Source organism: Suricata suricatta, chromosome 9 (genome assembly GCF_006229205.1).
Source record: "Suricata suricatta isolate VVHF042 chromosome 9, meerkat_22Aug2017_6uvM2_HiC, whole genome shotgun sequence".
NCBI classification, from domain to species: Eukaryota; Metazoa; Chordata; class Mammalia; order Carnivora; family Herpestidae; genus Suricata; species Suricata suricatta.
In genome coordinates, this window is record NC_043708.1 from 24696375 (window position 1) to 24711574 (window position 15200).

The following is a 15200-nucleotide window of genomic DNA, read 5'->3' on the forward strand; positions in this document are numbered from 1 at the left end:
CCGACTTCGGCTCAGGTCATGATCTCATAGTTCATGGGTCCGAGCCCTGCGCCAGGCTCTGTGCTGACAGCTAGCTGGAGCCTGTCTTCAGATTCTGTGTTTCCCTCTCTCTCTGACCCTCCCCTGTTGATGCTGTCTCTCTCTCTCTCTTTCTAAAATAAATAAAAACAATAACAAAGTTTTTTAAATGAATAAACATTAAAAAGAAAATTTTTAAAAATTGGTTCCAGCAGGGCCAGAGATCCAACAGGTAAGGCAGATGAGGAAAGTATCTTTACGAAAGCAGGCCAGGAAAATAACTTTCTGAATGACATAAAAGTGCAAACCATAAAGGAAAACATTGACAAATTCAATTTATTAAAATTACTAACTTCTAATCATCAAAGGACTCCGTCAAGAGAAGGAAGCCGCAAATAGGGAGCTTCTTACAACCTCAACAACTGAAAAATGACTAATACAATGACCAGAATCTATAAAGATTTCTACAACCAATGAGAAAAAAAATTAAAGTAGGAAAACAGGGAAAGGGCTCAGACAAGCACCTCACAGAAAAGGAATCCCCAGTGGCCAGACCACATATGGAATGTGCCTATCTGACAGGGAAGAGATACACACTAACGGGAGAGTAAGATCCTACCTGACACACACTGCGTAAGTGTTGGTGAGGATGAGGCAGCCCGGAGGCTCAGCTGGTTGAATGTCCCGCTCTTCATTTTGGCTCTCGGTTCGTGAGATCGAGCCTTGAGTGAGGCTCTGTGATGAAAGCACGAAACCTGCTTGGGATTCTCTCTCCTCTCTCACTCTCTCTTTGCCCCTCACCCTGCTCTCTCTCTCTAATATATTTCTTTAAAAAGTGTCAGTGAGGATGTGGGACAACTAGAACATGTGAACGCCAGTAGTGAGTCAGTACAACAAAACGAAAAAACAACTACATAGCATCTCATAAAGCTGAAGAGGCACAGAGCTGGCCCTTTACCCCCAGGCCTGAAAGCCCTTATGCGCGTGCACCAGGACCCACAGGCAGCACTGTTTCCTCAGCACTAGGAAGGAAATCAAACTCTCCTAAACTCATCTAGCAACACTACAGTTCAGCAGTTTGCACACTAAGGTCTGTGGGCTAAACCCAGTCCTTCGTCTGCTCATCATGACACCCTCTTCATTCATTTCTGGATCATCTGTGGCTGCTTGCACCTCACAATGGTGCAAGTTACAGAGCTGCAACAGGGACCTTCTGGCCCCCAGAGCCTAAAATATTCATTCTCTGGCTGCCTCCTGCTACAGGAGAAATGAAAATGAATGGATTACAGCGTCATGCAACCAGAACATTCACCTCGGAAAAATAAGTGTTTTAAAGTAGGTTCCATGCTCAGCGTGGAGCCCAACACAGGGCCTGAACTCACGACCCTGAGTTCAAGACCTGAGCTGAGATCAGAGTCGGATGCTTAACCAACACCAAGAGGCCCCTCATTTCAGAAATATCAACTAAAAGAACTGAGATGCAGAATATATATAGTATAACTTCATTTAAAACAAAAAACCTCACAATATCCATAGAGATATAAACATATGATAAAACTGTTAGGGGCACCTCGGTGGCTCAGTTGGTGAAGTGTCCAGCTCTTGACCTTAGCTCACGTCATGCTCTTATGGCTGTGAAATCAAGCCCCACATCTGGCTCAGCCCTGACACTGCAAAACTTGTTTGGGATTCTCTCTCTCCTTCTATTTCTTTTTTCTCTCAAAAAAAAATTTTTAAGTACATTAAAAAAAACAATTTTAAAAACGCAAAGGGAAAATAATGTGAAACAGGGTAAGTTACCTCTGAGGGTAATAAAAATGGAGAAGCGCCCAAACAGAACCCGAAAAGTAAGGATAGTTTTTTTCCTTACTGGATGCTGGGTAGAAGGTACCAGTATTCTTCACACTTCACATATAGTTTTGGTATGTAACAGTTTGCCCACCAAAATACAGCATTCCCTATTTCCATATCAGCAGAGCTTTGCTGGACAAATGGCATCCCAGCTAAAGACTACAATTCCCAGACTTCCTTGTAGAGGTGTGGCCATCTGCCCAGGTTCCACCAATGGGCTGTGAATGAGAGAAACCTGTGGCATTTCTGGGTCCCATCTTTCCAATGATCTGGCTAGGCTAGGCTTCCTCCTGGCTGCCTGAAAGATGGTGATAACTAGGTTCACCTTCTGAGAAGGGCCAAGTTGCCAACCAGTCCCAGATCTCCTTTGACCTGTGGACCATTATATAGAGATGACAGAGAACTACACTTCTATCCTGCTTAAGCTTCTGGGGTTGGTTTGTTTTGAGAGGGGGGGAAAAGAGTATTTTTTATAGAAGCTTAGCCTTAGCCAAACTAATACACTCTAAATATTTTTCTGAATATACTCGATGTTTCCTTTAAAAATTTTTTTTAATTATTTTTAAGAGACAGAGAGAGACAGAGTACAAGCAAGGGGAGGGGTAGAGAGAGAGGAAGACACAAAATCCAAAGCAGGCTCCAGGCTCTGAGCTGTCATCACAGAGCCTGACAGGGACTCAAACTCGTGAACTGCAGGATCATGACCTGAGCCAAAGTCAGACACTTAACCGACTGAGCCACCCAGGCACTCTGATGTTTACTTTTCAAGGAAAAAAATGTCTTAAGCAGGGGTAAGGAAATGGATATAATAAGTGGGGAAATGTTGTTGAAAAGGGGAGCACAGTAAAGTAGCAGTGGCTGGATGAAGGTGAAGGATCGAAATATAGTTGTAGATTTTTAAAATTCAATTTTATTTTTATAAGGGGAGAACAAAATTGTGTGTGTGTGTGTGTGTGTGATGAAAAGGATCCGGTAGTGAGGAAGGGTCTGACGATGCCGGAAGCAGGAGTGATACCACAGGACTGAAGTCCTTGATAAAGGACGACAAAGAGTCAGAGTCCAGGTCAGGAGACTGGCTTTTGGCAGGAGCAGAGGTACCTCTAACAGGGGTGAAGACAGAAAACAACAGGTAGATGTGTGGACTCAACAGCAGGTAGATATGAAACTCCACTGGATTGTTCCTATTTTTTCAGGAAAATGGAAAGCAAGGTCCTCGGCTAAGAATCAGGAAGAGAGACCACGGGAGATTCAAAACTCCCTTCTGGATCACGTGATGAAGAATGTCTACCCCCAGTCCTACTTTGTGGTACAACCCAGGGCCTTCCCTGAAGAGTAGGGAGCATGATGAAACTGGCTAGGATTATGATGCCCATTTTACAGAGGAGGAAAAGCAGGCTTACGGAGGATCAAGTAAGGCACTCAAGGAGCTGATCAGCAGTGACACTGAGGACTCGCCAGGTCTGTAGGACCCCTGAACCTGTCATTTAATGCTCTGGCACACCCACAGTCCTGAATCAACCGTAATAAGGATTCGGCACAGACAAGATCATCCCCTCTGACTCCATTCAGTCAGCAGCTACAGGGCATCGGGTCATCGTGCCTGAGTGGCCCGGAGGCCTCAAGCCACATAGGACGATCTCCTGAACCATCAGACGTGTACGTCTGTCTGCATCTGTGCGCAGGCGCCTAAGATGGAAGGCGGTCCAAGGGGGATACAAATACATCTCGGCGCTCTTGGGCTCCAGCTCAGAACTATTCTCTGAAGTGCCGGAGAGTGGGTTTGTCTCAGAGCACAAATGTATTTTGGAAAAGAGAAAGACTAAAAGGCTAGCCATCTCTCATCCTCTTTCTTCATCCACAAGGCCAGAAAAGTGGTATTTCTGGCAGGGGCTAGAGGCAGAATACTCTATAAATACAAAGCCATTAAATCCCATGCAGCGGGAACCTGATCGGAGCCTCCTTTTAATTTCCTGACATGAGCTGGCCACTAACCCAATTACCCAGAATCCCGGAGGAGCCCTCCGCCCTCCCGACAAGCACAAAGCGAGTGAGAGCACACTGCATGGACGTCAGCCCAGCTTTCACTGAAATCAAATATCTTTCAGAAAACACTTGGGGAAAAGGCAGGCAAGGGCTGAGGGGAGGAGGAAATGGAGCGGGGCGGGGAGGCTGCTGGCCCGAGGCAGGTGAAGCGAGGTGAGGAGAAGGTGAAGTTTGCAGGACAGGCCTTCCAGGCAGAGGTGCTGAGAGCCCAGAGCTGTGCTGGAGTGGGAGGGCTTCCTTCCAGGTCCTTCGGCTCAGAGACTGTCAGGCCCCACCAGCCAGGCAGGGAGGCCCCCCTATCAGGGGAGAGCCTCTCCCCTGCTCTCCCAAGGGAACCTCTCATCCTGACTTTGGACCCCAGACAGGGGGCCAGCCCTGGACGGTTGTCACCTCTAAGATCCCCACCAGCGAATCCAGGAGGAAGATCCGGGCCCCAGGCCCTCACCTCACACAACGGGCTGGGCGGCTGAAACCACTCAGCGCAAAAGAGACTGCCTTTGAATCAAATACTTTAATAACACGCCCAGAAAGGTGCCGGCTTCAAGCAGTCCCACATTGGATTCCACCAGGGAGTCATTCCACCTGGTCCCCACCCTGACCTGCTGACAGAGAGCAGGTTCAACACCTCTGCTCTGCGGGTGAAGAAGTGGAGGCCCAGGAGTGCAAGCTGGAAATAAATGTACGGAGCAAGACTCCCTCAGAGCCAGGAGCGAGGGCAGAGGTACCACCCCTCAACACAGTGCCGATTTTGTGTTCGATTTCTTATGAAGACAAAAATCACATTTCTCTCTGAAAATGAGGACTTTCACACACTGAATTTGCTTAAAGTGAGACAGACCTTTGGGTATTGCCTATGTGGCACGGTAGATGATTCCAGAGCGAGATGCTGAGCCACAGCAAGCCCCATGACCAGACCTTCCCTCTTCCTCCCCCGCCCCACAGTTGCCAGCCCCCCAAATCCTGAAGCAGTCTCTGAGGCATTTTACTTGAGAAAAGAAAAACTCTAAAAGACAGGGGTGCCTGGGTGGCTCATTTGGTTAAGCATCCACCTTTGGCTCTGGTCATGATCTCATGGCTTGTGAGTTCAAGCCCTGAATCAGGCTCTGTACTGACAGCTCAGAGCCTGGAGCCTGTTTTGGATTCTGTGTCTTCCTTTCTCCCTCTGCCCCTCCCCTACTCGTGCTCTGTCTCTCTAAAATGAATAAATGTAAAAAAAAAAAAAAAAAAACAAGATAGGAAACAGCCTTGAGATGTGCAGGTGAGATGGGGAGGAGGGGAGCTGACATTCGCCTCCTTTTCCTGGCCTCCCGCCACCCCACACCTCTGTGCAGGACCGGCACCCAGGACCCCAGGCCCTGCTTCCTCCAAGCGAGGCCCACTCTGGATCCTTCAGGAGGAGGAGCCCCCAGGAAGGCTGCATTCTGCATCTCAGAGTCCGGGCTGAGTCTGAGGGGAGGCAGAGAGGCAGGGAGCCCACGCCCGTCCCAGGGGTCTAGGGGCCTGCTCACGAAGGGATGGGGAGGGGACAGCCAAACAAAAGCAGGAGCCGGGGCAGGTGCCAAGAGCCCCCACCTGGCAGGGAACCAGGCTCCTCACTGAGGCTCCTTCTCAGGGAGCTGGTCCCCACGGAGCTTCTGATCGCAGGAGCCCGCCAAGGCTCTGCACTGCCGGGGACAAAAACTAAACGGAGGCACTCGGCTTTGTCCACGTGTTATCCTGCCCCCTCTGGATTTAGAACTGCCAGCACTGGGTGGGGTGGCAGAGAGGAGGGCCCCTTCCTCCTCTAGGCAGAGCTCCAGAAAGGGCCTCTTCAGGCTGGGCCCAAGGAGTGTCAGATGCCCTTCACCAGCACCCTAGAGAGAGGCCGGCCCGCCCCCATTCCTGAGTCACGTCCTGGGTCAACCACAGGGCCATTTAGAGCAGAGGGAGGCCAAGGTTGGGGCCCACCGTGCGCGTCTTCCTCACTGGAGGCAGGAGCTTCTCTTGGGCCCATGTGCTCCCCAGCGCCCCCACACCGTGGTCCAGGGACACGTGCTTCTTTCGTGGCCTGTGGGCTACCTGACTGCCTCTGCCATCAGTGTGCCACACCCTTCCCTGCTGTCAGCGAATCCCCCTTGTCATTCTCCCATTCTCAGGGGTCACTCTCTTCTGGCACCAGGCAGTCCCTAAGGAGAGCCTTCCTTAGAAACCATCCAGGGGTCTCTAAGTGGTGGTCCTCCCTTTTCCTCATCTCCCCTTCCCCCTCCCCTGCTCTTCAGCTCACAGTCCCCAGGTGAAGGTGGGTGGCTGGGGTGGGGGCAGACCCAGCACAGAGCATGGGGAAACTCCAGGCGCCAGGCCCAGCTCCCCACAAACAGCCAAGAGAATGAAGGCGGGAGAGGCCTGGAGGCTCAACCCCTGCAGGACTCAATTCTGTCACCCTTAAAGTTCAGGAACATTCTGGGAACACGGCAGCTCCCATCTGCTCAAAGATCCTCTGAGGAAGCAGTGCACAAGCAGTGTGAGGCCACAAACCACAACCAGGAAAGGCCACTAGACAGCAGGCCCCCAGCCTGACCCCACACCCAGCTTCTAGAACGTGGTGGTGGCCCCCGTCCTCAGGATTTCCATGCTAGAAGCTTCTCTAAGACTTCAGTTGGCTTCCAGCAGCCTTCAGAGAAGGAAGTTTAGAGGCCAGCACTGCAGCATACCGCTGAGGGCCTCTGTGCCTCAGTTTCCTCATCGGTGAGCCCCAGGATGCTCTGGAGGAGCAGAAAGAGCCTGGTGTGGGCGTCAGGGGACCCCGTTCAGTCACTAGCTTGGGTCACACCCTACACAAGGGTATGACTAAAGTTGTGTCGAATCAACATGAACTCACAGTCTTTCAGGAGGTCTAACAGCCCATTTTTAGTCTAGAAAGAAGACTGTTCTTCACTTGACACCCTCCCCTCTGTGAGACAGCTGGAATGTTTCCAAATAACTGAGTGTGGCTTCACCATCCCGAAGGCGTTCAATGAAGCGGCTAAGGAGACATGCACTTTAAAGGCCAACATGCCATGTAGACATCGGGATAGTTGAGGAACTGCTGGGGGAGCCTGTCTAGAGGCCACACACTGGGCCGAGCTGGGATGAAGGGGGGTGGTGCCTGGGAAGGAATCGGGAGGGGGCTCTGATTTCCACCACACAACAAGGTCCAAGTTTGTCCTACTGACAAAGCATCAATTATATTAGTGCCTTCTTCCCCAGGGATGCACGGGGAGGAGGCTGGGAGGAGTGTCCCCTGAGGCCCCAAAAGGCTGGGCTGGGCTTCCAGAAGCCCCCTCTCAGTGAGGGACTACATTCGAGACCAGCCCCTTCCTTTCACTCCCAGCCCCTCCCCCATCACACAGTCTTCAGCACACACCTCTTTTCCCACCGCTTCTTCCCATTTCTGGAAGGATCCCAGGGTCCAGAACCATCAAGGAGGACATGTAAGATCCTCCACCAGCTCCCTCGAAAGTTGGGGAAGGGGAGAAACACACACACACACACACACACACACACACACATACACACACGCACACATGCACACACTACCCATCCCCCTCCCCCAAGATGGACCTGGACGAGGGGCATCTATCTGAGCAGATCAAGAGGGAAGGGGCTGAAGGGGAGCCCAGAGAAGCGCTGTCCAAATAAGGAGAGCCAGGTGCCACGTGAAATCAAGCTACCGGCCACTTCGGAGAAGGTAAAAAGCAGTGCGTGATATTAAAGCCGTAGTAGGTTTTGTTTAACCCACTATATCCGCAATCTCCTCATCTCAACAGGCAACCTGTTTTTAAAAATAATTACCACACTTTTTCAGGTCTATGCTTTTTATCATCCTAGCGAGTCTTTGGGAGCCGGCATGTACCCCACGCCCGGAACCCGCGGCCCGAGCTGCCTGCCGGCTGCCGGCTGCCCCGGCTACGAAGAAAGGACAGTGAGGCGATGAGGTGGCAGGGACCGTGGCGGTGGGGGGAAGACATCCCCAATGTGGCAGCCATGCCCCGCCCACCTGCGGGAGTGCCGGCTGTCCTTGGCAGGTGGAGGGGACATTGCGTGTCCCTCTGGGCCGTAATGTCTCGGTTCTTTGGACTTCTGCACTCCAGGGCCACCGGGGATAAAGCAGCATGTGTCAAGCCCACGCCTCCCAGGGTGGACCAGGGGCCCTGCCCCAAAAGGAAGGCCTTCCCCAGAGGGCCAAGCCAGTTTCCCAGGGCCCAAGTGGGGTCGGGATCTCCCTTAATGGGGAACTTCTGATGCCCGGCCTGTGTCATCCTCAGGAGTAGAGCTACGGGGCAGCCGCAAACCTGCGTGCAGGGCGCGTGTGGGAGAGGAAAGGTGGGTGCCCCAGGGAGCAGGGGCCCCTCCTGGGATGCTTGCAGAGACTTCTGGTGTCTGCGTGGCCCAGGGGGCAGGAACATGGGGGTCCAAGACGCCCAGTGAGAAGGGCCCCCACCCCGGGCCCGGGTCTGAGCATGGCGTGTGCGGGCCTCTTACCTTCCTTCAGCATCCCCACTTTGAGGCATTTCATGAAGCGGCAGGCCTGGCAGGACTTGCGCCTCCGTTTCGTGATCTCACACTCGTTGGTGGCCGGGCAGCTGTACTCGATGTTTCCTGTAATCAGACACAGACAGGCTTGCCACATGCCGTCCCAGACCCCAATCTGCCGGCCAGCTGGCCGGACCGGCACCTGCTCCTCATCCCGAGGTTCCCGTAGAGCAGGGGCTGTCACGGCGCATGCTCTGAGGTGCCTGTCAAGGTGCCCCCAACTCTCTACAATACTGAGATCCCAGGCCCAGAGGGCCAGGCAGCCACAGCTGTGAAGAAGGGTCCTGCACGGCGTTGAAGGCACCACTGAGCTGGCATTTCATGCCAGGTGGAGGATACCTCCTTGTGCTGACCAGAATGTTGGTGCGGACCACCAGCCCCTGGGGCCCCCCAGGGCCCAAGGCCTGTGTTCCGTAACCCATTCCACATGCCCGGGACACTCAGCTTGTTGACCTTGAGAAACATCACTTTCCTCTAAGTCTCAGTCTCCTCATCTGCAAAGCAGGATGTTCCATCTCCAAAATGAAAGATGAAGCAAGATCATTAAAAATTATTTAGCACTGGGGCACCTGGTGGGCTCAGTTGATGGAGCATGGGACTCCTGATCTCAGGGTCTTGAGTTCAGGCCCCTTGTGGGGCACGGAGCTTGCTTAAAAAAAAAAGTAAAACACTCCTCAGTGTGCACTGGTGATTATAATACTACAGAGGGAGTTTGTGACCACTCTTGTCTCGCCCTTCAATGACATATACTAACGGCTACCAGGCTTCCAGGAGGCTGGGTCCCGCTCGGGCTGGTTACCACTCAATCCCGGGCCACACCGAGATCAGCCCCTGCCACGCAGAAGCCACACAAGAAAAACGTGCTGAATGAATCACCAGCTGAATCCTCACGGCGATCACACGAAGTAGGTACAACACCGCCGCCATTTTACAGGAGAGGCTGTGGCTGCCTTCCTAACACAGGGCATAGCATCTGTCCTCCCCTGTCTACGGTCCCTTAACAAATACGCATCGGGTAGCTATGAATGTGAAGAGAAAGGCAACTGGCAGGTACAGTGCAAGACAGTGACCCCAGTGCTGTTTTGTTTTTATCCGGTCTTCTCGGCCCCCGTCCCAACTGCGAGGTCTGCCAGAGCTGGTGCTTTTCAGAGAACAGACTCTGAACCAGAGCAAGCCTCCCCCTGCCCATCCCCAGCAGATGCCCACCTGAGGGGGCAGGGAGAAGACTGCCCTCCTAACCCTCTCCTCAGGCCCAGGGACACTCTCCGAAGCAGGGGTGCTGTGGGGCCCACCTTGCCCAGCAAGGACACTGCGCGGCACACAGCAGCCTCTGGAAGGTCACTCCTGGCCTGAGACAGAGCTTGAAAGGGCAGTTCCCAACCTTCCTGGCCTTCAACTCCCTACTGCCCCCAAGCGCTCTGAAGTCATAAAATTGTTGAGCCCCAGTTCCAAGGGGAGTGCTCGCAAGAACTGGGGAAACACGACCACCTGCCTGGGGCACCTGAGTTCTCCATCTCTCTCTGTCTCTCTGCATCTCTCTCTGAATTCCGGCCACCAGCTCCTTATCACCTTTCTCCCTCCCATTTCTTGCATGGGGGAGGGGAAGGGGATCTAAAAGTCTCCCTTGGTGCTGCAGGGTGGGAGAGGGCAGGAAGGGGAAGGAACCAAGATTCTGGGAGCCCCTCGCCTCTTTGATCCAACCCTAACCATTTCTTAGGTCACTCTGGCTTATGTGGCTTCTTGGCAAATAGTTTCAGTATTTCCAGAAGCCCAGTAAACAGGAGAAGAACACAAATATAAATTAATTCATCCAGGTTTATCTTGGCTTAGGAGGCTCTGTAGAAGTTGGCCCCTGCCACCATCCCACCCCCACCCCTCTCTCTCCAGCCTCGATGTCCCCTGTTGTTCTGCATTATCATCAATTCTTGGAACTCAGTGATAACGCAGACTTCCTGGCCTTTGTTCCAGCCGCTGCAGAGAATGACCCAGTAAGCTCCCTCTACCACCTCACCCATCCTGTCTACACCTCCAGGTCCCATTGAGATAGGTGCTCCTCCTGGCCATTGCCTGTCTGGCTCCTAGACCAGCTCCTCTGTGGTCCAGGCGCTCGACACACAGGGAGGTGCTCAATATACACGGAGAGCCAACACGAACAGGTGCTTCCCATGAAGCAGCTACGGCTGTGCTTTTCATATACTGAGCCTTTAATGTTCCCAACAACTCCGGAGGTAAACATCTTTTCCTCCGTCTTATAGATGAGCACAGCATCCGTCCGGGATGAGTCAGAGCAAGGACTTGCACCCAGATGGTCTGGCTCGAGTCTTGCTCTGAACCACTGTGCAGTGAGCTCACGGGGCCCGTGGCGGCCCCGCGTTCACCTGGCAAGGTGACTCACGCAGCCTCGGGACGCCGCCTGCATGCTGCTAGCTGTTCACCATCGCTGGTCTCAGCTACACAGCCAACCTGTCATCCCTTGGAGGAGGATTGATCCCAGGTTTTACGGGGCTGTCGCTCCAGCGGGGGAGGGTCAAGAAATGTCTGTTGATTTGGCACTGGTGCTCTCCCAGGACAAGAGGGCTGAGCATTAACAACAAGAACCGCATGATGTTCTTGACCCCACGCATGTGCGCGCGCGCACACAAGAGAAAGAGAGAGTTCTCATTTTATTTATTTATTTTTGTTCCTTTCAATTTGTTTTATGGCCCTCGAGGCTGGATGCCAGAAAGCCAGGCTGGTGGCCTTGCCTTATAATTTCTGTAAGTGCCTCCTCGATAAAGTGATGAGATTAATGCATCAGAATCCCTGCGGTCTCTGGAGGGCAGTCTAGGAGAGCTCAGGGGCAGGGAGGGGCATCTGTGGTACCCCCCCCCACACACACCCCACCAGCTGAAGCAGGGCAGGTTTGGAGGTGGTCTCTCGTAGGACAAGGGCTTATTAGCCAACGGCTGGCATCCACTCTGAGTTCTAACACAGGAGTGTGCCCAGTATGGAGGGAGGCAGACGCCACTTCAGGCAATTCACCTAACTCCCCAGGGCTCACTTCCTCATCTGTAAAATGGGCATAGTACATGCCCGTCTTATGAAGTTGTGTGATACAGGGACAGAAAGCACGTATAGGGCTCAGCAGAGTAAATGTGTGGGCAAGCGAGGACTCAAGGTTATGGTGCTTATTTTTATACGCAGGCAGGGCCACCAGGGTAAATTCAGAAGACTCCGGGAAAGCCTTTTCTAGGTGCCAGACGCATGGTTAGCCACCCATTCTGACATTTAAGAACACTATGACTGGTGACCTCAGAGTTGGTGCCTCCGCACCTGTGGTAGGGGCAGTAGGGAAGGGAGAAAGGCCTAGAACCCGACCTGGACTTCTGCATGACCTCTGGCCTCCAGGCCGAGGGGAAATCCCCACCATCAGCTCCTTTGATCCTGTGCCCCAGGAAGGAAACCCCAGGGGCATCACCTCAGCTGTCTCCGAACAGCTGCAGGGAGCGGGCAGTCCTCTCCTGGGGCTCAGGGGCGGGGCCACAGAGCTTAGACAGAGGGCTCCTGGGGGACCATGTCTCAGAGGCCGCTGGCTAACATCAGAGCTTGAATGGCCGCCATTTTCAGTCACTGCCGTAGAAGGGCTGGGCCAGTAGTCACTTGGCTCCACTTCCCTATTTATCTCATTTCTGGGGGACCCTTCTGTGTGGGTAGGGAGAGGAGAGACAGGGAGGTGGTTATGGTATAAAAGGGTAAAGCCAGGAATCTTATGTACATGGAGCTCTTCTGTATCTTGACTGTGGTGATAGCCACAGCAGGCCACGAAGTAACACAACTGCATAAACTAAACACAAACAGACAACACACACAGAGGGTGTACGGCTGGTAAAATCTGAATAAGGTGGGCAGTTTCCATCAAAAGCAATTGCTGATTATGATACTGTACGGCAGTTACGCAAGAGGCTGCAGGGGGGGGTACGGGTGAAAGGTATTCAGGGTCTCTCTGCATCATTTCTGAAAACTGGGTGTGACTTTTCAATGATCTCAAAACAGGAACATGAAAAAGGGAATAATAAAAAGACCTACAACACACAACATCAATTTTTATCGTAAAATTTCAGTCAAAGAGAGGACAAAGGAGATTCTAAAATTTTCCAGGGTGAGTGAAAAAAACAAGTCATATACAGAAGATCAAGAAGAAGACCAGTCACCAGATCTGAAGCCACAAGGGAAAAAAGCCCAAGACACACACACACACCCCTCGTGCACATGGCCACTTTTTTCCTCCTTAGCACTCATCATGTGACTTCATGTATTTATCTGCTTTGCCCACTGCAGTTTCCCAGCACCGTGTGTGCGTGCAAGTGTGAGGTCTCTACAGATAGTCTCTAAGTGATAAATCACACTGCTTGACAACAGCACCAGAAATTAAGAAAAGGAGTGATGGTGTCATGGAGAGGGGGAGGGGGGTGGGATTAACCTCCAGCCAGAATTTTATCCCAGGCCAACACAGAAATCTCAGGTGTGAGTTGGAGGAATGAGTAAGGACATTTCTCTCCTCCCAAGGCATCAACAATTTTACCTTCCCTGCACCTTTCCAGCACGTGCTCCCCCCAAAATGGAGGAAGCAAAAAGAGGAAGGGGCAGAATCCAGAAAACAGGGGACCCAAGCCAGGAGGAGAGTCAAGGACAAGTGGAGAAGGGACGAGCAGTGAGCAAAGACATTCAACCAAAAATTGTGATGTAACCGTACTCAGACAATGGGAAGATGGAAAATGCGTGTGTGATTGGGACCGCTTGCTAATTGGAACTAATTCTTCACTGTCCATAACAGGAAGTCAAGAAATAATGCACAAATTGCCAACTCAGTAAACAGAGCTATAAAATCACATTAGGCATAAGAAGATAAATGCCAGAAGAAAATTTTTCTTAAAGGGCTGTGGATCATGAGGGGAGGAAAGAGAAAGTGAAGGGCCCAGGACTGTCACTTTTCATTATGAGGCTTACAGTTCTATCATACTTTTTTAAACTGAATGCACACATTACTTTGATAAAAGGTACAAATTACCTTAAGAATTAAGTTTACAAAATTATCCATCAGCTCCTTATCACATTAAGAATGAAATCTAACCTCCAGGGCAAAACCTACCAGGCTCTTTATGACCGGCTCTGATCTGTCCGTCCTTATCTTTCCCCTCCCTGGGCCCTAAAGTTGTAGCCTGAGCTAATACCTCTGGAGATTCGGATCCCTCTCCTCCCTCCCTCCACCTAAAAGCCCTCCAGGTAAATTCTCCCACAACCTTGGACCTCGGCTCCTGACACTGGCTTCCCTTCTGTCCTGAATAGGTTTACAAGCTCCTCTCTGTTTGGCCCCCACAGGCCACGTGCACCACCTCCACTTGAAGCAGCCAGCTGGGCATTTCAGAATCAGGATTTTGTGTGTCGTCCTCTTTCTGAGGTATGTGCTTCCTGAGGGCAGAGGTGACTGGGTCTCTCATGTTTGTATCTCAAGTACAAAGCAATAAACTGATGGGGCGCCTGGGTGGCTCAGTTGGTTGAGCATCCAACTTTTGATTTTGGCTCAGGCTATGATCTTCTGGTTTGTGGGTTCAAGCCCTGTGTCAGGCTCCTTGCTGATGCAAAAACTGCTTGGGATCCTCTCTCTCTGCCCCTCCAGTGCATGAGTGTGCTCTCTCTCCTTCTCCCAAAATGAATAAAGAAACTTAAAAAAAAAAAAAAAGCAAATAAATGGAAGGCAAGAACCTCCACCTGGAGAATCCTAGAATTCAGCAGCGATTTCTCAGTTGTCAAATGCAATCGCCTGGCCCAGGTCCCCAGTCCTGGTCCTTCCCAATGCAGAGGACACTGAGCTCTTAAGATCTCTGTAGGGACTCTTGCAAGGTCTCCGATCAGTTCTCCATTCATCACATTGCCTCTAAGGTGCTTTTGGTAAAAAGAGGGCATCATTCTTTTATGTAGCATCAAGAAAGGAAGAAATTCTGCCAATCAAACTACAACTGTGCTTCCTTGCCACTAGCATTTTCGTGTTTGTTCGTATTAAAAGATCTTTGAGATTTACTCAGAGATATGATCATACAGCATCCCTGTGCATACACCGAAGAGAAAATAAAAGAAAAACAAATCGAAGGTGTCGATAAAACTTCTCCAAGCGAGACTCTCCTGAATCGTTCTTGATCAAAGTCGTTGTTTTTGTGTTTTCCCACAGAATCGTCGTCCCCTCTGCCAAAAAGAGAGCCAACTGTGCTGAATGTTGACTCTAAACTTCTGAAGAATGTCCACTGTCATCTTGGGGCTGATCTCCCAGGTCACTGGCCCCTTTCTGCAGGTTCTGATGTGCATGTGAGGTCAAGGGCAACCACATGGAGTCACCAGCATGCAGCCCGATTCGGAGTGGTCACAGTGGGGAAAATGCCGTTGCTGGGACTGATGCAAGATGGTACTGCCCAGCCTCCTTCCAAGGCTCTCACTTCCCTTCCTTTCCGCACGTCCTTCCTCTTGCCCCCCACCCTCAGCCCCACTCCTTCAGAAGAGCTTCCTCTAGAAAAACTTCTCCTGGAGGGCATATTGCTTCAGAGGGCTTCGCCCCACCCCTCAGTATCTCAGATTAGCAACTTGGGTGGGGCTGGAAATTTGCATTTCCAAAAGGCACCCAGATGCTGGGGACCACACTTTGAGAACCACTGCTCTAAATGTTTTTTTAACCTTGTATTTGTTTTTGAGAGAGAGAGAGAGAGAGA

The 15200-nt window shown here is 51.5% G+C and overlaps 1 protein-coding gene across 2 annotated transcripts in view; it reads right to left on the reverse strand.

Annotated features, from left to right (window-relative positions):
• Nucleotides 1-15200, reverse strand: part of ESRRB (estrogen related receptor beta) — a 168776-nt gene that overhangs the window by 29766 nt on the left and 123810 nt on the right. For both annotated transcript variants that reach the window (XM_029951299.1, XM_029951298.1), the window contains exon 3: nt 8413-8529. In XM_029951299.1, the coding sequence (XP_029807159.1) occupies nt 8413-8529 (117 nt within the window). The remainder of the gene's footprint in view (nt 1-8412; nt 8530-15200) is intronic.